General features: G+C 42.1%; 1 protein-coding gene across 5 annotated transcripts in view; it reads left to right on the plus strand.

Annotated features, from left to right (window-relative positions):
• MAN2A2 (mannosidase alpha class 2A member 2) overlaps window positions 1-23,482 on the plus strand; it is a 2,415,216-nt gene that overhangs the window by 1,539,588 nt on the left and 852,146 nt on the right. For all 5 annotated transcript variants that reach the window (XM_044078268.1, XM_044078266.1, XM_044078269.1 and 2 more), the window contains one exon: window positions 4,139-4,375. In XM_044078268.1, the coding sequence (XP_043934203.1) occupies window positions 4,139-4,375 (237 nt within the window). The remainder of the gene's footprint in view (window positions 1-4,138; window positions 4,376-23,482) is intronic.

Raw genomic sequence — 23,482 nt, forward strand, 5'->3', positions numbered from 1 at the left:
AGACTTTGCATGGTAAACCTTAGGGTTATTCTATAGGGTTATAGCTACTTCTGCATCTTTCTTTTCAAGAACTTCCTTGGATGAGGTGTGTGCAGCAGCTACTTGAGTGGGCCATTACACTGTGTTTCTCATTACAAGTTGGACATTCACTCTAGGTTCAGGGCTTCCTTAGGCTCCACCGTGTTGCAGAATATCATTCTGTAGACCCTCCCAAGGATTTCTACGTGGCTGTGGTCTATACACCACAGGTTGAAGCCAGATGGAAAAGACAACATTTGATGTGAAATTTATGTACTTAATATAATGATAGATTTGTGCTGTCTGTCTCCATCTAGTTCAATCCCCCCCCCCCACCCCGTCTACCTCCACCTTTTTGATGAGTCTCATTGTCTAAGTTGACCTAGTGGGGGAAGTTTGGTTACTCTTGTCCTCCTCCTTTTATGTGAGAAATATGTTTTAGAACTAGATTAAGATGGGGCAAACTCAATCTAAGATATCTGTTCGGGCCGGGGATTGTGGGTAGGGGAGATGCATCCTGGCAAGTTGAAGTCTAGAGGATTTGGCAGGTGTCAGATCCAATAACCCACAGGGTGAACCACATGGAGACTGATAACATGCGTCTATTATTATGGTTAACTTTCATTCGCTTTAACCAGGTATTTCAGGTACTATTTATTACTTGAAAGAATATGAGATCAAAGAGGGCTGGATCTTCATGGTTTTAAAGTAGATACACAATTCCATGGAGGAGTCTGTAAAACAGTGAGTACAGAAGGACAGCTGACATTCTGTCCTGATAACTAACATTTTTGAGGCCACTGGTCTTCTTAGTTAAGAATCTTTTAAGTCTGTCAAGTTGAGTCATTTGTTTAGACAAATACATGCCAAATGGTGCATTATCTTCAATAATGGGTCTGTTGCAATAGGAGTAAATGGGAAGTAAGACTTCTTTGGATCTAGTGTTGATGCCTTTGGAAATGACGTGAGTTAGGCTTTCCAAACTACTGCAGAGTCCAGATAGTCAAATGGTAATGAATCATCAAGATGGCTAGATCCCTTATGAGTGTTTGATTGGAGGGTGTGCCACCTATATGATATGTGAAAATGTCCCCATGGCTGTCAACCATCTGTCCTATACCAACTATTCTTGAGAATATTGTTAACCTCGTGGTGGGGAGTTGACAAAAGCACAGGGGCAGGAGCCTTCTAGAGAGACTGTTATTCAGGCAGCCATAAAGGTTGCATTGCCCTTTCCTGGCATCCTAGCTATAAGGGCATCTTTGGTGGTCCTAACCCCAACCCTGGTTAGAGGTATAAGGGATCCACATCACCACCAAGGCTCACAATGCCTTCCCTGTATGGGTACTTACTTCCATACACTTGAAAAAAAGGCTATCACATAGTGATGGCTTGGTGAGGCAAGTACTTACTCCTCTGTCTGTGCATTTGCCTCACTTCTCCCTTCTCAGAGGGAATGTGGCAGAGCTGCATTTCTGCCCCCTATCCCCAGAATAAGTTACTCCTGTCCCCTCCTGCCAGCTTAATCAAGAACCTGAGCTGCTAATCAAACTTTGGGCACCTGAGCAGCAGTTAGGACTTTATCCAACTGGACCTGGTATGTGATGTTAATTGAAGAGAACTTTGATGGTATTCATGCTGACTGGGGAACATGTGGACAGGACATCAAAAAGAATAATCTACTAGTTTTAATAAGTTTTCTATGATCGTTCACATTATCTGAAGTACACCTTTTCTTTTTTTCTGATTTTGACTTCATATGCTTAAGGTGCATGCACATCCTTATTCATTCCAAGTTATCCTTTTGTCAAAAATAACAGTTGTGCCAGGCCTTAGAATCCATAGATCTGGTAAGAGATGGTCCATCCTCCATAATAATAGCAAGACTGTTTTCACAGGTGTTAGGAGCACTTGACAGGCAAAACTTTCCAATCTTTTCAAACTGAATTTATACATTTGACTTTCACAACTCTTCATCCATTCTGTTGCTCTTAACTTTATCATTATTCCAAAGTTATCTTAGCACCACTAAAAAGGGCCACAGTTAATGGTTCCAAGATAATTTGTTTTAGCGTACATATTTATTTATTTATTGTAAAGGCAATTGGAAACTCACTTTCAGGACACCTATGTGGTAATTATTTGACTTGTACATTAATAATATGAACAAAAAAATTATCTGTTTCCCTTTTGAAAGAAGGGAAAATCAGACTCAGTAGATATATATCATGTTGCTTATTAGTGTAATGTCTTATCCTTTCTCATGCTGTACTGCATGAAGTCAAGTTTGCAGTTGCTTTGTAACGTCAATTCTTTGGGATGGCTACGTGATATCCTACCCATAGAGTACTCCCCAGATTTTTTATTTCTTTCTCAGGAATTCAGAATACTGCTCAGAAACTGCTATGAACTGAGGTACTGGAGTCAGCTGGTTGTCTCAAATCAGGTTGTGTTATTTGAGGGATTTGCATGAAAAATTTGAGATCAAGACGCAGATAGACAACTGTATATGAACATGTATAGATGTCTCGGAAGATGCTGCTAACTAACATCCCTGCAATAGGCTGCCAACTGCTTGTACTACAGCTGTTAAGAGAATCGGGACAGTGTAAAGTTAATGAAAGGTCAAATAAGCAAACCTTTTAAGATTGTGATGTAAGGCAGGGAATGTCACTGAGAAATGTAGGCTTTTATGGAATAGAGACCTGAGCATTTCCATACCTAGGAAACCCTGGAATACCATCCTGCGCTTGTCTAGGTATGCATCTAAGTCTAGAAAGTATATGTTTTTTTTTGGCTGGCGGTACTAGTACACATATTGACATTCTCCTCCTAGAGTAGCCAGGCTGTTCTCTGGGACAGCCCCATACTGCCAGAAATGTGAAGGGCAGGAACTTGGAGACTGGATTGTCCCAAACTAGCTCCCTTTAGATTAGACATACAGAGAAAGATAGCATATTAAGTAATCATCTAAGAATTATTCTGGAATTGTTCTTGTTATGTATTGTTGCTGATGTACCACTTTTTATTTGAGGAGCATAGTGCCATTTCTTTGGTAATGTGATTGTCAAAACAAATATGTTACAAAAAAAAAAAGAATAGAAATGGAAGATTGTCCCCACAGTTGGAGATCTTAACCAATTAGTAACTGAATTAAAGCAGTCTGAGATATATGCTTCATGACATGAAGGAAGCAGCACATCACCACATAAGTGGCAGTTACTACAAAATTGGCTTATATGGGTATAAGGTATCTAATATGGTGTTGCATTCCTTTCCATGGAGCTTTAGTCCTCCTCCTAATGTAAAAATGTTTTATTTTGTTGCATGTGCAGGTGAACAATATAGAATTAGTCCTCTTGATGTATTGTAAAGAATCCCCTGCCTGTTTGCTTGGGAATATAATGCTGTAACTATTTTGCTACCACTACTATGCTGTTAGTTTTTGTATTTTGTTGTAGTGTAAAAGCATTGAACCTTAAAAAACAAAATATTATATGGTATATGTTTGCACCAAGTATGAATATAAAAGGAGAGTTTAAGTATTTAATTTTAAAAGTTGAAACTACTTTCTTTGGTATGTCTTGTTGAAAATGAATGAAATATTAACTACAAAGGGTGCGTCTTTGTGCTGGCTAATATCATAGGCCTAAGCTTTCCTCCATTTTTTTTCTCTATTTTATTGTTTTACAGGCGAAAGTCTGCAGGCAGTACTCATGCATTATCTTAGTGTATGCCTTTTTTGTTGAAGAAATTTTTCTGAGGAGATAATAGGCAGCTGGAAACCACATTAGAAAAACAGTGCTACTTTCTATATATTTATTTAATCAGTCATTTGATAATTGGGGAGGTGGGCTGATTTTGCAGACCAGAAAGCAAAGCAGGCAATGGCAAGTCATGGATAAACGTCTGGAATGTTTTAACTGAAAGCTGTCACTGGGATTACTTGTGGCCCTTTGTATGTTACCTATTGAAGAACCATTTTAAATGTGTTATTAGGGAGATTGTCTCACAAAACTGTACATCATTATAAGTGACTTGGGAAATAAAAGTAGCTTTAAAACAATATCAGTTCAAAGAAAATTTTAAGTTTGACCAACCATTTGTGATTATTTACCAGGTTTCGTTCATGGCTCGTCTCCCTGCCCTTGGGATGAGTGTGTTTCAGCTTTATGAATCCTATGACAGACATACAACACTGAAATCGGAAGTTAAGATTTACCTTCATGGGCGTGACCTGACTGTGAGCAAGAGAGAGACATTTTCTGTTAAAGTGTTAGAGTCGAGCACAGATGATTTTTACATTGAGAATCAACATATGCAGGTCCACTTTTCTGGGCTCACTGGCTTGATGGAGGTAAGAAAAAGGCAAAACCTAACTATAACTCAGCATTTTAAGACTGTTTAGCTATAAGTACTTGTTATTGAACAACTGTACAACTTTTCTGTGAAATAGGATGGTAAATGCCATCAGCTCCATTGGAACAGATGGTTAAACACCTGACTGCAATCCATGTGGTGACCCAAGTCCAAATAACAGCTTGGATGCCTGTTGGAGCTTGTATGGGAAGGAGAGAGGACTGACATGGCTGTGCTAGCTCACCTCTCTTAGGGTGGAGTGGACAGGGCATATGTATGGGTGCTTGTTCCCATCTTAGAATTCGCAGTGGAGACTGTCAGTCAAGTGGGAGGTTACATAACCCACAAAAGCAGATAGAACATCTTCACTAATGGCAGTTGCATGCCAAACCCTGGGGGCAGTTATGGGCATATGCTTAGAGGTTATATCCATAAAGTTATAAAACTGCCTCATCTTGAATGAGTGCCAGTGATGCTGCCTACTGCTTGTGCATCACTTACTGAAGGAAAGTACAAATTGTATGGGGTAGTAGAGAGAAATGGGTACCTGATGGACACCAAGATAGAAAAAGAAAAAAACATAAAGGCCTGTCATGCACCTGTGTAATCTCTCATTTATTCTCTATTACCTTCTTTAGCCTTTTCATGGTCTCTGGTGAGCCAAAACCTGCAATGCCAAGCACTGAGGTCACCATTTCATTGCCATATCTCCATATGCGCACACACTGCTACATGTAATTTAGTGGGTTATCATTTCTTCTAATTGTATCTCTTTGTGACGTGGATGGAAACCGTAGCCCTTTGGAAGAACACAAATGGACACAGAGAGGCTAGGTTATCCCTGCGCAGGAGGTATTCCAGCCAGGAATCAGACTGGTGAACAAGTAGATATGACCCAGCAATGCTTACCACTGCACACAGTGCTAAATGCATGAGTGATCAGATGTTAGCTATTCAGAGCACAAGGCTTACTAAGCCATGTCTGTAATTTTGTCATCTGCAAGGTTCCCTTCAGTATTACAGGTGATTGACATTTTATCACAACTAAACAGAGTGTGATCCAGTATTCCAGATGGACACCAATGTTGCTAAGAACACATTTCCCAGGCAGTAACTGCCTTAAAGTGACAGCTCAAGCACAGAAAAGAGAAGTTATGTTTTACCATAACGTTTGATCTGTGTTGTCGATTTTCACTTATCCTTGACTGTGGGTTTGGTTCTGTATTTCAGAACTGACTCATCCGTTATTCCAGCTCATGCCTTCCAAAAACTCTCAAGCCTAGCCTTTACCCATAATACTCCTTTCAGGATTACCTCAGATCAAGTTTGCACAAGACAGTGACAGAGAGCAATAACAGGTCAGAGACCATATCTGTATTCACAAAAGGCAAAATGCAATCTATTGGGATAAATCCGTTCCACCAAGAAGCTCAAAAGGGTGGGGAAAGGAGGGTGGGAATGTTCAGGATAAGTGAAGATCGACAACACAGATGGAACATTATGGTAAAACACAACTTCTTTATCTGATGTTGTCAATCTTCATTGAAACCTTGACTATGGGACAAAGTCCCCAGCTACCTAAATCTTGGGTGGTCTCACAGAAGCACCATCGAGCCAAATTATGCTCGTCCCCTAGAGACCAGATCCAGCTTGTAATGAGTAATAAAAGTAGGTGGGAATGCCCAAGCATCCACTGTACAGATATCGTCTGTAGAAGCTCTAGAATGAAAGCGGCTATTGCCCTCGTTGAATGTGCTTTTATATGCTCTGGTAGTTGCACTTTTCTTTTGCTATAAATGAAGGTTATACAGTCCTTGAGCCATTTAACTAGAGTAACCTTGGAATATAGATTTCCCAGAGTAGCAGAAGAAATGAAACAAACAATTGATCATATTTTCTGAATTCTTTTGTTATGTGAAGGTAGAAACGTAATTGTCTCTGAACATCTAGCAAATACAGACGGTATTCACCCTTGTTGGAAAATCTGGGGAGAAATACAGGAAGTTGTATAGTCTGGTTGATATTAGTCTTAGACAATATTTTTGGTAGAAAGGAGGGATTTATATGCAAGGGCACATTGTCTGTATGAAAGATTAGGTAAAGAGGCTTGCAGGATAAAGTTTGTAGTTCAGATATATTCCTAGTAGAGGTAATATCAATTAATAAAGTCTTCAGTGACAATTATTTCAAATCGCAATTTATGGATGTTTCATATGGGAAATTAATTAGAGACTGTAACACCAGATTCAAGTCCCAAGGTGAAGAAGGGTCTTTGCTTGGGGGTCTGAGCATCAACGTTCCTTTTATAAAAGCTTTGCAAAGTTTGTGGGACATTAGAGCTGTATCATTTAGACCAATATGAAAATTCAGAATTGCGACTAAATGTACTCGTATTGTTGAGGGGATGCTCCTGTATCGAAAAGCTATGCTAAAAACACCAGTACCCTATCAGCTGGTACAGAATATGGGTCAAGGTTACTATCTGTAGCCCATTTTGAAAATGTTTGCCATTTGCTAATGTACAATCATTTAGTCGAAGGTCTAGTCAAAGGTTCATGGGAGGCTAGAACAATTCTCTGAACTGGGGCAGTGAGACTGTTGTTGTTGTGTCTTTCGGCTTTTCCCGGTTAGGGGTCTCCACAGTGGAACTCCAGTCCTCTAATGATTGGCAGTAGATTTTTAAGTACCGAGTTGCCAGCTCTGACGCACAACCTTCAATGAAGGTATGCCCATTCACGCATGTCTCTACGCAGAAGACGCTCTAGCTGAGAATCGAACCAGACAGCGTCTTACTGTGAGGCGACAATGCTACCGCTGCACCACCGCCGCAGTCTTGGGGCAGTGGGTGAAGACTGTTATACCTGGCAATTACTGGAACTGGAGAAGCCACCCAGTGAGCTTTAGATTTTGAAGATTCGGATGAACCAGTCACTCTGGATGCGACAGGAGGTCTGGAGCTGGTTCCAGGATCTAAGGTCTCCACACTAAGAGAGGCCAAAGAAAGGGAAACCATATCTGTCGAGGCCAGAATGCGGCAATGAGAATTATCCTGTTCTTTGACCTGCTGGCTTTCTTCAGAAACTGGGAGCTGAAATCTGGGGGAAAAGTGTACAGTAGACTGGGGGGGGGGGGGGGCAAGCGTGAAAAAGAGCATCTCTCAGTGACTACCCTGAAGGGGGGATCAGGGGAAATTAGCTGCTGCACTTGTTGTTCAAAAGGGATGCAAAGAGATCGCAGCAGGGCTGGCCCCATTTACGGAAAACCTTTCCACCACCAAAAGATTGAGAGACCACTCATGAGGCATTAGAATGGTCTTGCTCAGTTTGTCTGCAATTACATTAGAGCTCTCGGGAATATGCGTTGCACTTAGAAAGTGGTCAGATGAAATCGCCCATTGCCATACCCTGAGTGCTTCTCGACAAAGAGGGTAAGATCTGGTTCCCCCATGCTTGTTAATGTACCAGACTACTGACATGTTGTCTGTTTGAGTCGCAATTGTTTCCAAGGAGAGGGTTTCTTGTAATTCTCGCAACACTAAGAGCACTGCCCTCATCTCTGGAACATTGATATGTAAACTGGCCTCCAGCTAGGACCAAGCGCTTTGGACTGTCTTTCCCAGATAATGCAACCCCCCACCCTTATCTGAGACTTGCACGTGGTCACTATGGCTTGGGGCTGAGGAAGGACAATGCGTCTGCCTGATAAAATTTTATTGGAGAAAAGCCATAAACTGAGGTCTTTTTTGTATAAATTGGTGATCATTACCAAATGGGACATTGGTTGGTTGAGTAAGGACCATTGGGATGACAAAAGCCACTGAAGAATCTGCATGTGCTATCTGGCAAGGGGAGCTAAAGTGATGGAGGCTGACACTGATCCTAGAGTCTGTAGTAGTAGTTTTACAGTCACCTTCTTGTTGTGAATAATCTGACTGGCTTGCGATTTTATTCTTTGAAGTCTTTCTGGGGGAAAAGACGCGAAGCTGGTGTTTGTGTTTAGCATCACCCCTATGAATTCGAACTGCTATGTTGATTCTAGGTGGGATTTTTCATAGTTTATAGTGAACCCCAGTGAGGAACAAGTTTGATGAATATAATCTCTTGCCTGTAACCGTAGATGCCTGGTAGGAGCGGTTATGAGCCAGTTGTCTAGATATGGAAGCACACACAATCCTTGCAGTCTGAAGTGAGCTGCTACCACTGCCATGTATTTAGTGAACACCCTGGAGGCTGTGGTGAGACCAAAGGGCCGGGCCCTGAACTGGAAATGACGGGCTCCCAGACGGAAATGCAGGAGTCTTCTGGAGCACTTGCCCATTTTTATGTGGTAGTACGCATCCTGAAGATCTGTTGAGCACATCCAATTGTCTTTTCCTAAGAACAGAAGTGTAGACTGAACAGTAACCATCCAGAATTTGGTTTGATGAACTGACATGTTCCAAACACTGAGATCCGGAATTGGTCTCTAGTCCCCTGTTTTCTTTTGCACTAAGAATCTTGAATAAACTCCGGATCCTATCTGCTCTTATGGGACTGCTTGGATGACTCTTTTGTCGAGCAGTTTTTGAATTTCTAAGACAGCTGCATCCTGGTGAATGGGTGGAACATCTGGGATTCTTTTGGATTACATGGGTTCTTTTGTAAATGGGATATTGTACCCTCTGGTTATAATCCTCTACACCCAATTGTCCATTGTTATCCTTTGCCAGGCAGGTTGGTACAGGGATAATCATCCCCCGACTGCCTCCAGAGGACTGCAATTGGGCCTCCCATTCAGGAGCGCTGAAAGGAGTTACCACAGAAAGAATCTTTGGAACCCTGATTTTGCGGGCCACCTCTGCCTCGCGGAGAGCGTCTTCCATTGTAACTCCTCCTCTGCCCCTAGAGGAGTCATTGCCATGAGAGTCATGGAAAAGTCCTTGCGGTTTTTTGAGTCATAGCTTCCCACTTTTCTGGTTCCTGGAGTAAGGCTGTTGAGGAGTAGAAAAGCTGATGCCTATGGCAGAAAGGGTCTTTCCATCCTTCTCACTTCTGGCAAGGGTCCCTTTAACTTTGGGGTCAAAAAGGGATGTTCTGTCAAATGGAGCATTGACGAAAGAAGACTTGAATGGCTCTGCAAATTCACATAAGCACATCCAGGCGTGTCGCCTGATGGCTACTCCAGAACCTGATGCCCTAGTCATCCCTTCAGCTGCATGCATAATGAGCCTCATGGATGAATTGGATATCAAATCAAGGGTTGCCAGCTGGGAAGCTGCTTTGTGCTGAACCTCCTCAACTATTGCTCCTTTTAGAGTATTTGACAGCTCCTTTATCAGATCCCATTGAAGTCTTGTGAAATGTGCCATGAAGTTCAAGGACATGAGTGTGAAGGTCAGTGAAGCATATATGCACTTCCCAAATCTATCCATCGTCCTAGACTCTTTATTAGGAGGATGGATAATAAGACTTTCATCAGCAAATTCCTTTTTGGTGGCTGCCGCTACCACCATGGCATCTACTGGTATTCCTTTAGCCCAGTGCTGTTGAGCCTGAAGAGATGACAAAAGGTGGTCTGGTTTCTTAGGAATTGGCTCAATGGAATCAGCTACCTTCCAAGTCTGCTGCACAATCAATTTAATCAGATCATCAATGGGCAGAGACAGCCAGGAGATTGATGTTCAGGGACACAAAGACTCCAAGTACAGTGGATATAAAAAGTGTACACGGCTGTTAAAATGCCAGGTTTTTGTGATATAAAAAATGAGACCACAATAAATCATTGCAAACTTTTCCCACCTTTAATGTGACCTATAACCTGTACAATTTATTTGAAAAACAAAAAAATCTGTTAGGGGAAAAAAATACAAAAAAATAAAAAAGCATAATAAGATGATTGCATATACGTGAACAACCTTAAACTTATACTTTGCTGAAGCACTTTTTGATTTAATTGCAGCATTCAGTCTTCTTGGGTAGGAGTCTATCAGCATGGCACATGTTGACTTGGCAATATTTGCCCACTCATCCTTGCAAAAGCACTCCAAATCTGTCAGATAGCGAGGGCATCTCTTATGCACAGCCCTCTTCAGGTCACCCCACAGATTTTCTATTGGATTTAGGTCTGGGCAGTGGCTGGACCATTCCAAAACTTTAATTTTCTTCTGGTGAGCCCATTCTTTTGTTGAGTTGGATGTATGCTTGGGGTCATTGTTGTGTTGAAAGGTGAAATTCCTCTTAATCTTTCTAGCAGACGCCTGAAGGTTTTGGGCCAAAAGTGACTGGTATTTGGAACTGTTTATAATTCCCTCCACCTTGACTAAAGCCCTAGTTCCAGCTGAATAACAGCAACCCCAAAACATGATACTGCTACCACCATGCTTCACCGTGGGCATGGTGTTCTTTTGGTGATACGAAGTGTTGTTTTTGCGCCAAACGTACCTTTTGGAATTGTGGCCAAAAAGTTCAACCTTGGTGTCATCAGACCATAACACATTTTCCCACATACTTTTGGAAGACTTGATGTATTGTTTTGCAAATTTTAGCTGGGCCTGGATGTTTTTCTGTGTAATAAAAGGCTTCCGTCTTGCAACCCTACCCCATAGTTCAGACATATGGAGAATATGGAAGATTGTCACATGTAGTACACAACCAGTACCTGCCAGAAATTCCTGCATCTCCTTCAGTGTTGCTGGACGTCTCTTGGCAGCCTCCCTGACCAGTTTTCGTCTTGTGTTTTCATCAATTTTGGAGGAACGTCCAGTTTTTTGTAGTGTCACAGTTGTCCCATATTTTCTCCACTTTTTGATGACTGTTCACTGTGTTCCATGGTATATCCAATGCTGTGCAAATTTTCTGTACCCTTCTCCTGACTGATACCTTTCAACAATGAGATCCCTTTGAGAGTTTGTAAGCTCTCTGTGAACCATGGCTTTTGCTGTACCAGGCAACTGAGTAAATGTCAGGAAAATCCTACTAGGACAGCTGAACTTTATTTGGGATTAATCAGAGTCTCTTTAATTGGTGGCAGGTGTGTACCCAAGAAGACTGAATGCTGTAATTAAATCAAAAAGTGCTTCAACAAAGTATTAGTTTGACTGTGCACACTTATGCAACCAGCTTATTGTATGTTTTTTTATTTTTTATATTTTTTCCCCTAACAGATTTGTTTGTTTTTCAATTGAATTGCACAGGTTATAGGTCACATTAAAGGTGGGAAAAGTTTTGAAATTATTTATTATGGTCTCTTTTTTTATATCACAAAAACCTGGCAATTTAACAGGGGTGTGTACACTCTTTACATCCACTGCATACCGATTCCTCTGAGGAAAGTTGAAGGGAAGTCCTGCCACCCCTCTGTTTCAGGATCTCTAGTATGTCTCCAAAGGAGACATCTTCCGGAGGTGACCTAGGGGAACCTTCCCCTTCATTGAAATTGGTATCTTCTGTGCAAGATTTTTCAGAGGAGTCTAAGTGCTTCCTCTTACACTTCCTCTTCAGAGGTATCTCCTCGTTAGTGTGGGCCAGAGAGATGTCTGAAGAGGACATGACCATCATGGTTGGATCCTGAGGTTTCTATGCACACTGTCCTAGGTTAGAGGCTGGAGGAAGCTCTGGACCAAGGGGGGTAGAGCAAGGTTGTTGGTCCATCAAAATTGGTATCAACTGTGAGTCCACAGTGGACAAGGCCATCTCCATGGCCTGGAAAGCAGGCCCCCCTCACAGAGGAATGGTAGCCCAGAACTAAAATAGACTCCTTCAGAACTGTGGTCCCATCCCACACCAAGGAAGCCGCTTCAATAGCCAAAGCCATTGTCGAGCTTATGTGTGCCAAAGCCCCGAGGAGCATGGATGGCTCTGACAACACCAGAGTAGAACAACTCTCCCGGAATGGGCAATGAAGGTATGAATCCCAAGAGATCTCTGGTTCCGACAGAACCGAAGAGCTCAGGGCAGTTATCAGTGCTAGAGATGCAGATCTGATCAGCACAGAAACAGTCGAAACTGGTACTGTCGGCACCTAGAATTCTGAAGGCCCTGTTGGAGTAAGAGAAGCAACAACAACAGTTGAAACTGTAGGAATGGTTCCAGAGCTGAGGAAGCTAGAAATCGATGAAGTTACACCCCTTGCTGCCAGAAGCTGATCCACTGGCCTCAAGATATCGGACTCTGTGGGGCTCTGGGTGGAATGGATCAAAGAGACTGACAGGGAATGCAGTTTCTCTAAGAATGGCCTTGGAGGTTGGCCTTGAAAAGGGTCTACTGACAGGGAGTATGTTGTCCTAGGCTTGTCTTGAAAAGAAAACACCCTCAGTTCCGAAACAGATGGAACCGGGGAGAGAAGTTGTGCTGAAGTCTTGTCCTTGGCAACTGAAGGTGTTGAAAAAGTCAGTGCAGAAACCGGCACCAAGACTTTGAGAAGTTTCCTATTCATTTCCACAGAAACTGTGGGAACTGGGGAGGCTCTAGCCATCTTAGTAGGTGGTGCCTATGAAACTGTCAGAACCAGTCAGCTCCTCTTCTTAGATCCGTCATACTTGGAAGAAGAGGAAGGAGAGCTAACGTTGGTTTTGGATTTAGATGAACCAGATATAGCCTTGTCGAAATCCAGTTTAATAAGCCCTTTCAAAATCAGCTTGTTTTTACTTTCTACAAGGGCCCGGTGGCTGAAACTGTGACAAATAGCACAGTCTTCTTGAAGATGCACTTGGTCCAAGCAGTAGACACAAAGAGAGTGTCCATCTGAATTTGTTAGTTTTCTGTCACACTTCTGGCATTTTTGAATCCAGAAGTACCCTTTGTCTTTTCCGCCATATCTTACATTCATGCGCGTGCACACACACACACACACACACACACACACACACACACACACACACACACACACACACACACACACTCTCTCTCTCTCTCTCTCTCTCTTACAGACAGGAAGAAATGAAAGGAAAGGCTAAGTTTTTAAATTTTTTTTTTTTTTTTTTTACAGAAAAAAAGGGCGTACCAACAGTGGTACAGAAGGATTACCGTTATGGTAGAGGGAAAAGTAAAGTGAAAGAAAAAGTACTAGCAGTGCTACGAAAGATTTACCAGAAAAGGTAGTTAGAGGGAAAGAAGAAGGGATGTACTACCAATGATGGTATTAAGACAGAAAACACTAAAGTTCTCAGTAAAGAGCCTAGAGAGGAGCTGGGCAAGTGGAATAACTATAGAGAAAAATAAACAGTAGTTTAAAGGAAAAACACTCTCAGAAGATTTTTTTAAGAAATAAGCTGCTCTAGAGCTGTAGAGGAGAAATGTGTCTTGTCACAAAAAGCAGGAAATGAGATCTGAGGTAATCCTGAAAGGAGCATTATGGTTAAAGGCTGAACTTGAGAGTTTTTGGAAGGCACGAACTGGAATAACGACTAAATCATTTCCAAGATATGGAACTGAACCCACAGTCAAGAATCCAATGAAGCTTGACAGCATCAGATCATCAGATACACAGGAAATGAAAACTGTGCATTATGGTCAAAAGACATGTTGAAAACAGTGTGCAATTATAATAGCTTAGTAAACAAAAGTTGTTCCTGTGGTAAATATCTTTTTTTCTTATCGCCTCAATGCCCCACAACCATGTGCCACTTTTCCCACCTGTATTTCAACTATCAGGCACTCCAGTCACATAGTCGAGTTGTACATTGGAAAATCCCTGCTCAGTTTGGAAAACTAACTTATAAAAGAACAGACTTTGTGGAAATGTAAGCTTACAGTGTAAGTTATTAGAATCTCTGCACTGGATATTACAAGTGCTGCATTAATTTAGTCCTGGCTTTGCATAAGAAGGTGGTCACTAAATTTACTCTATTGCCACTCTTTCTCAGTTACTTTTGTAGGCAGTTTCACTTACTCTCCCAGCCCTTTTTTTCTGGCATACTACTGGCAATAAGTTACTCATCTATGTTTCTGCCAGATATTTCACACAGTAGCAAGTGTCTGGCAGATCATCTGCTTAAGCAAGTTGCAGCCTTTACTCTCATTTCATGATTACCTCAAAGCTGTCTCAAAACTTTTTTTCAGCTGGAAAGCCCTTCACATCTTGATTGGTGTAACCTGCTCCTGTCTGTCTGTTTGCTCCCCTCCCCATCCTATCCCCAATTCCCACTCCTTTACTCTAGATTTAAACTTAAGTAGCCACACCCCCTACACACAATCCAATCAAATGCTCACTTACTAAATCCTTTCCCAGAAACACAGCCTCTTCCTTCCACATCACTTCCTCTCCACATGTATCAACTCTCCTCCTCCTCTTCTCCTGTTCCTCTCTTATATTCATATCCCTTCCACCACAGTCTCAAACCTCTCAGCTTCCCCATCTTCATCCTCCTCTACCTTAAATCTTGTTTCTTTACCAGTAGATCACATATCCCCCAACTAGCAAGTGTGATAATCCCAACTCTTTCCATACTCCTCCTCATCCTACTGTGCTAGAAAATTGTCATTTCACCCATTTTACTGTACCTGTATATTCACCTCTACATTTGTCTTCCTCTCACTAAATTGCATTCTCATATTAGTTCACACCATTATTACGCCACTTTCCATCACCTGTAAAGCATTACAACTGTCCCCAACCTCACATCATTCCAACCTGTCTGATAGCTGTCCAGCTGCAAAACTACATAAAATATTTAAAGCTATTATTTCTACTGTTTATGGTACTCTTCTGTGTGGGGATATTCACCCCAGCCCAGGGCCTCCTCACCACCTCAAACACCCCACCTTATAAAAACTCAGCAAACATAATTGCGCTAAAACACTCCGCTAAACATACAAAACATATTTATCAAAATCCCCTCTTTACATTCCTGGATTGGCTAACTCTATCCTGATATACTTGTCTTAAATGAGACATTGCTCTAATGCTCAAACCCACATAAGGCTCCGAAGAAATGCTACACCCTTGCTTCAGCTTACTATGTCTAGATCGCACCTCCAGAAAAAAAAAGAGGGGGCATAGCATTACTCTATCAAATTAAGATCCAGCTTTCTGTGTTTCTAAATCAAATTCATTTCTTCTCCGAAGTGAAATCCTGATCTCTCTCTATATTCCACCCACTAGATGTTCAGCTATGACATACTAAAGAATATTTTGTTCTGGATATTCACCAGTATTTCATGTGAAGCTGTCATCTTAAGCAATGTAAACATTAACTGGTCTACCATTAAATTCCCCAGCTGACATCCATATAGAAACCTTTTTATTTCACTCAGTTAACTGACTCCATAACCAGGTAACACAAGGCTGTGAGTTTTTCATCCACATGAGACTGGATCCTAGCTATTAGCCCAAACAACACCAGCTAAGCAGGTGTCTTTCTAAACTTCTTCTGCAACCATCATCCAACATTTGCTGTCTATTCTACCCTTATCACCCTCTTTGACTACCCCACTGACCTATACTCTCTCACACAGACTTTCTTTAATATCATTGAACACTGGCTAACTGACAAACAAATAATCCTTAACGCAAAGAAAACCAGACTCCTCCTTTTCCTCCCAAGATCTTTATCCTGTCTTAAAATGTCTCTCCATCTCTCTCTTCTCTTGATAACACCTATATCTATGCAGACTCCACTACAAAGCTTCTAGGAATCACTATTGACAACCAACTGAAATTTGACCATCACATCCTGCAGTCCATCAAAAAGACCAATGAAAAACTAGGTTTGCTGTATAGACACAAAAAATTCTTAACTAACATTGCTGGGACGTCACTTGCACAAACTTATCTTCTCCCCTGCTTACTCTACACTTCCCCTATATTCAAACACATCCAAGCAAATCTCCTAACCAAACTAGAACAAACTTATAACCAGATAGCCAGATTTGCCTGGGGTCTATATTAGAATCTCAAAGGTTTAATGGTTCGAATCACTAAAGATCGAACTTTAGTGATCAAAACCTTAAACCATCGAAATTCTAGTAGAACCTATTAAGAAAAAAAAAAAAAAAAACAAGTAAAGGGCCGCTACTTCAATATACCAACTCCGAGATCGCACTTCAATGGAGTATGGTGCGGAAAGAGAAGATTTCCCTTTCCTACACTGTAGCACGATCTCGGAGTTGGTATATTTAAGTAGTGGGGGTGCAGGGGGTCTTGCCCCCCTGCCTACACTCGTTAGTTTTATTTGGGGGGGTTTAAAAATATTTTTATCGGGGTTCGATTGTTTAATAGTTCGATGCATACAGTTCAATATTTATGCATTCGAACTATTAAACTTTTGAGATTATAATATAGACCCATTTGCCTGTAATCTCCCCTTAAAATCCCATCACTGCCTCGCACTAAAAAACTTCAGTGGCTCGAGTTCCCTCAACTGCTCCAACTTTCACAACTACAAATTGCACATTCTCTTTTCTACATACCTGAAAACTGTCCCGCCCTGTCCACCCTCCTATCCCTCTAAACCCTGCACAATCTCTCCGTAGCACTGACCAAGCACTATTGAACACCTACAAATCCAACGAAACTATTGGCAGGTTACTTTATAAATGCTCCATATCTCAAACCTGGAACAATCTCCCATCTAACATACGACGTATTCAGTCTTCGCTCCTGTTCAAAAAAGAACTGAAAAAATACCTAGCCAACTCTCCCTCCTGCAACTGCCACCACCCCACCTAATCTGCCACTACCACACCAGAACTATTCCCTTCATACATTATATATACTTACAGTCCTGTGAATCCATAGCTACACCACTGAGCACTCTTAAAAACTAAACTTTCCTCCCAACTTTGCCCCCCTATTTTACTCCTTATTTCTGTGGCCACCCCAACTCTTTCCTCCTCATTTCTTTCTCTCCACTCTGTCTGTCTTTACCACCTCTCATTCCACTCCAACCTCTGTAACCAACACAACTGCCATTGTTTGCTATTCTCTGTCTCTTCAATTATTCTTCACTCTTCACTCCACTCCACTTACTGTTCCTCAATTTTGTTCTTTCCTCCTCATTTCCTTCTCTGCACTCTGTCTTTACCACCTCTCACTCCACTCCACCCACTATAACTGAACCAACTGCCATTCTTTGCTGTTTTCTGTCTCTTCAATTATTCGTCACTCTTCTCTACACTCCACTTACTATTCTTCTATTTTGTTCCACCAATCTATCTCTTTTTGTTGTTGTACATGCACAAAATGTATACTTTTAATGATTTCTACATGGCATTAATGTTGTTACTTATGTCTCTTTATGTTACCCTTTTTAATGTTCCTAAACTTGCAATGTAACTTGGTATGGTTATGATATATGTGTATTATTTTTTTGGTATCATCTTTTTTTATTCTGTTTGTGGAACTTTGTTGATACTTTTAATGATTATCTACAAGGCATTAATGTTGTTATTCACATGTCTTTTTATCTTGCCCTTTTTTATGTTTTTAAACTTGCAATGTAACTTGGTTTTGTTAGGATATATGTATATTATTTTTTGGCATCATCTTTTTTTAATAATTTGTTTTTGAAGTTTTTCTCCTCGGGTCTCCACTGAAAATGGGCCCCCAGCCCAGTGGACTAACCCAGTTAACAAACAAATAAATAAATAATATTCACTACCCCAAAGCAGTAAGACAGCACTCTGTAAGACCATCAGGAGCCCTTGATTTCAACAAGGACTCTTTCCTTGTGTCTCTCCAGGCATACAACTAATGCATCCTAAAGCTCCTTCCCCCCCAAGATGAAGCTGCCATCAACTTCAGTAGTACTTTAACATTCTAAACTCATATGCCACAGTTAGGCACAAAAATAGTCAAATTCTTACTCTGCCCACCAAACAACTAATCTGCCTAAGAGACAAAGCATGTAACACCTAGCAAATAATAGGATTACATACAACTACCAGTATTGCCATTACCTTTGCAATAAAGTTAAAATCCTAGTAAACTCAGACCAAAAAAACAATCACCTCACAATAGAATCTCCACTCTAAATTCCGCAAAATGTTCTGGTCTACTGTTTCAAAAATCTTTAACCTAAGTAAACCCTCCCAACATAATCCTATTCCTCTTGAATCTGACTTCAGTGTAGCTTGCACATTTAACTCTCACTTCGTCAGTATTGTCACCTGCGTCTGTCAAATTCTAACCTCATACTTCTCCATCTCCCTTATACCGTAATGCTAACAGTCTGGACTTCAAACCTGTCCCTAACAAAACCACTGAACAATACCTCAAGAATCTAAAAGTCATTACCACTGCTCTAGGCAACATACCCACTGAATACCTAAAACTGACAGCAGAAATCTTAGCCTATCCTGTTTCTATCGTAATCAACAGATCATCCCAGGAATCTTGGTTTCCCCTCCATTTGGAAACAATATTTTCTTTTTTCCATTGTAAAAAATTGGTCCCTCCCCTGACATCTATAACTTCTGTCCTATAGCCCATTATCTACCCTTTTAAAAATCCAGAGACATATATCCACTCATGATTGCTAACTTTTCCTCTCAACCACAATCTCCTCTCAAGATGCCAACATGGCTTCCATCCCTTTCACAGTAACAACCCTGCTCTGTCCTCCTTCCTCAGCACTATACACGATCTCAGAAACAATCTCCTAGTCTCTTCAGTTTTCATTAACCTTTTAAAAGCCATTAACATTGTCTGTCACTGTACTACAACACAGACTTTCCAAAATAGTTCTATCAACTAAAGCTGTCTACTTCACCAATGAACACAAGGTGTGAAATGGCAACAAGATTCCTCTACCCTTCCACCTCATCCCAGTCAATGTTCAACAAGGGTTTATCCTTTACCCACTTCTCTTGAATGTATTAATCAGTGATCTGCCAGCTGCACTACCTAATGACTCCCTGATCCAACATACAGACAGCACAACCCTTATTTGCTCAGCCCTTCTATCTCCATCCTTAAAAGTCACTCAACTTTTCTTCATAACTTTTGACTCCACCTTCTAGAAATTAGCCTAGTCCTAAACTTAAAAAAAAATGTTGTACCTTCTAGAAATTAGCCTAGTCCTAAAGTTAAAAAAAATGTTGTTTGTGACCAAGCCAATATCAGCATTGCATAGTCCTTTCAGTCATCTGACAGCACAACTAGTGAATTGGCTCACCACGCTAAATTATTTGGGATAACTATCAATGAACCATTAAAATTTGATATACACTTCATTGGATAACCCCAAAAAATAACCAGAAGTCAGGTGTTCTCTATCAGTCCAATCCATTCTTATTTGATTAAACCTGAAAAGCCACTGCTGTTGCTACTTATCTTCTCCTTTCTTTGACATATACCTCCTCAGTTTTTATCAACCTGCACTAAATCAGCTCACAAAATTTGAACAGTTGTACAACAAATTAGCAAAGTTCATTGCAGACGTCCCCAATCTCTTCATAATTAAGCAGTTAGAAATGTCACACAAAATCCTCTACCATCTAACTGCATGTCCACCCCTCAACTATATTCTTCTTTGGCATAACTCTTCACACATTTTCCTTTAATCCGAGAAATTCCTGGCAAAAGTGATACCCTCATATAATGCTTGCCTTATGGCAAAATTATGGAATTCCCTCCCAACCTCCTTCCGTAAAATAAATGCTCGTAGAATTTTCAGACAGAACTTAAAATCTTTCCCACATGACTCATGGCAATGTCAGTACTTCGAACCACACAAATGGCACCAGAAATCTCATTTTCCTTCCAGCCTTCTCCTATAGCAGCACACATCTACCAACAGTATTCACTTTTTATTCTAAGCTAACTGCTGCAAAGAATGCTCCCTTAAATGTATTCTGCAAGTATATTCTTCTCCACAACTGTCCTTCATTTCCTTGTCTATTTCCTATTTCCACTTCATATTGCACTTATTAGCGAGACTGCTTATAGAGCTGATGTTGTCAGTCTTCATTCATTCTTGATGAATGGGTCTTGGTTCCAATCCTCAGAACTGACTCAGCTGTTGTACAACTGGCACCAGCCAAAAAACTCTCGAGCTAAGATTCTACCCACAATACCCCTCTCTCCATTACCTCATTTGCTGCTTTATCAGCAAGATGCGTCAGCCATTGCTCTCAGCTAAGTTTTCAGTTTCTTTCATTCTATAGATATGTATAGAATTCTATAGTTATTTGCTTCCTATTTCTGTTTTATCTATGTCGAAGCCTAGCACTTTGATTTCCCCAGTGCCAGCTGCTTTGTGCCATTAGGCATCTCTTCCTTGGTACCGAAGGAGGCTCTGATATCTTTGGTTCCATCTTTAGAACCAATAGATTCTCGGGGCCGAGACTCAGCAGTGGGTTTTGAGGGTCCTGGATCGGCTCCTGGTTTTTATGTGGAGCTGACCTTGACTCTTGGAGCTTTGTTAGTTGCGTGTCCTTCCCCGGCTCCTGCCTCAGAGGGTGGACTCACAGAACCTGCAAGTTACCCCTGCACAGGGCCCCTCATCTTCTGAGTCTTATTCAGCAATCCCCACTGAGGAATTCCCCCCCACCAAGAAGATGTGCAAGAGGAAGCACCTAGATTCCCTAGAAGAATCCGTCACCGAGGACATGGATTTTAATGAAGGGGAAGGTTCCCCATGGTCACCTCTGGATATCTACTTTGGGGTCATTCTGGAGATCCTCAAGCAGAGGGGTAACTGGAAGCCCCAAGACCCGATCTCAGAGGAATCCATGTACTTGCAAGTGTTCGGTACTCGACCACCTACTTCCTGGGTAACCCTGACTGCTGACAGTCTTATTAAGCTGATTGCCCAGTGGGCTTGGAAAGCCCCTGATTCCATAGAGATTATTCCCTGGAGACCAGACACAATTATTTCTCCACCGGAGGATCAACAGCATTGGGCAAAGGGTTTAGTTGTAGATGCCATGGTGGTGCTGGCTGCCACCAAGAAGGAACTCCCCGATGAAAGTCCTGCTGTTCATCCTCCTAACCATAAGTCTAGGACGATGGACAGATTTGGAAAGTGGGTCTATGCATCATTGATCTTCCCTCTCAGGTCTTTGAACTATATGGCATACTTCGCTAGACTCCAAAGAAAATGGAGTTATTGGATACTCTTGCTGGAGTTGTGCCTACCAAGGTGCAGGGCAAAGTTGCCTCTCAGCTAGCTACTCTGTACTGTGTATCCAACTCATCCATGTGGCTTATTGCACAAGCAGCCAAAGGTACAATGAGATCAGGGGTTCCAACTTTGACATAAGGCATCACACCTGGATGCACTTGTGTGAATTTGTGGAGCCCTTCAAGTCTTCCTTCATCTGTGTTCCCTTTGATGGATCTTCCTTATTCGGCCCCAAGGGGAAGGACACACTCTCCAGGTGTGAAAAAGATGGAAAGAGCCTTTCTACTGTGGGCATTTGTTTTTCTACTCCTCAATCATCTTACTGCAGGAATCAGAGAAGTGGCAAAATGTGGTTCAAAAAGTCCCAGGGCCTTTCCAGGACACATGTGGCAGTGGTTCCCCTTAGGGCAGAGGGGGGAGCTCAGATGAAAGACGCCAACTGCGAGGCAGAGGCAGCCCGTGAAACCAGGGCTCCAGAGACTTGTTTCTGGACAACCCTATTAGAGCTCTTGAATGGAGGCCTGATTGCTTATCTCTGGAAAGACTCTCACTGCACACGACAGCCTGGCTACAAATGATGTCCGACACTTGGGTGCAGAGAATCATTACCAGAGGTTATCATATCCCCTTCATCCTCTCTCAAGATCTTTGAGAAAAATCCCCGATGTTCCACCCAATCAGAGGAATCAAGCAGCCATAGAAGTTCAAAAATTGCTAGAAAAAAAGAGTCATCCAAAAAGTCCCACCAGACTAGATAGGATCCGCATTTTACTCCAGCTTCTTTTTAGTGCCAAAGATGACAGGGGACTGGAGGCCAACAGTGGACCTCAGCCATTTGAACAACTTTGTTCAGCAGACAAAATTCTGGATGGTCACGGTTCAGTCCATTCTTCCCTTTCTAGGGGAAGATGGTTGGATGTGCTATATAGACCTTCAAGACGGGTATTACCACATAAAGATGGACAAACACTCAAGATGTTTTCTCTGCTTTTAGCTAGGGACCAGTTATTACCAGTTTAGCGTGCTGCCCTTTGGCCTCACCACAAACCCCTGGGTGTTCACCAAATGCATGGCAGCAGTCATGGCTCACGTGAGATTACACAGAATGTCCTTCAAGGATGCATCTGCAGTCATAACATATGGGTTGTCCTGCCTCAGGCAGCCCTTCGGTCGGCCGGATTCCAAAGTCTGGGTCTGGCCTCGGCTGATGTCGCACTTTCCCCGACGTCAGAGCTTCTGGGGTATAAAAGCATCAGCCGACGCCATTTTCCTCAGTCTTTCTTGCCGCACGGTGCCCGAAGCGGAAGCAATTCGCAAGTGCAAGTCGGTCCGATCCTGTGATAAGAAGAAATTCAGCTACCGAAGACTTTGAAAAAGCTAAGTACCCCGTTGGGGACTCTTTCTTGCCTCAGCCGATGTCAGATAAAGTAAATAATTGTTTAACTTGTGGGGAAACAAATACCTCATAAGGATTTCCACTCATACTGCCTCCCTTGCTTAGGCCCAGACCACGACGTCTCGGCCTGTTCAGCCTGTGCTTCCTTCAACCGACGAACTCTTAGATGTCGGTCGGAGTTTGCACAGAAATTTTTTGGGGCTAATTTCGCTTATAAGATGCCGTCGGAGACTCCGACTTCGCATTTGGTGAAAAAACGGAAGGACAAGGACCGACACTCGCGGCCCGCGGTTTCGGCTGAAACCACGGTAAGGCCTACTGCGAGTGTCTCGGTTTCGGCCGAAACCGAGTCCTTGGAGCTTCCTTTAACCGAATCCACTCAACCGACCACCGTGGCCCTGGAGGCCCCGGCTGAGTCGGCTACCGAGCTACCTACCGAATCCAGTGTCCAGGAAATGTCTGACACCATACCTTTGGACAAATCTCCTGCACGTGGGGCAGCTAGACCCCCTGCTTCCATGTCCATTAAGGCCTTTTACAGGGCTAAAGCTGCCAAACTTACTAAAGTTTTGCCTCCCAAAACCACCTCCCAGAGGCCTTCTTCTTCCAGTTCTCAGATCCTCAGCCTTGCAGAGGATCTTATTTCTTTAATTAGAGGTTCCCAGCCT

Source organism: Protopterus annectens, chromosome 7.part0 (genome assembly GCF_019279795.1).
Source record: "Protopterus annectens isolate FY-2018-M chromosome 7.part0, PAN1.0, whole genome shotgun sequence".
Classification (NCBI taxonomy): Eukaryota; Metazoa; Chordata; order Ceratodontiformes; family Protopteridae; genus Protopterus; species Protopterus annectens.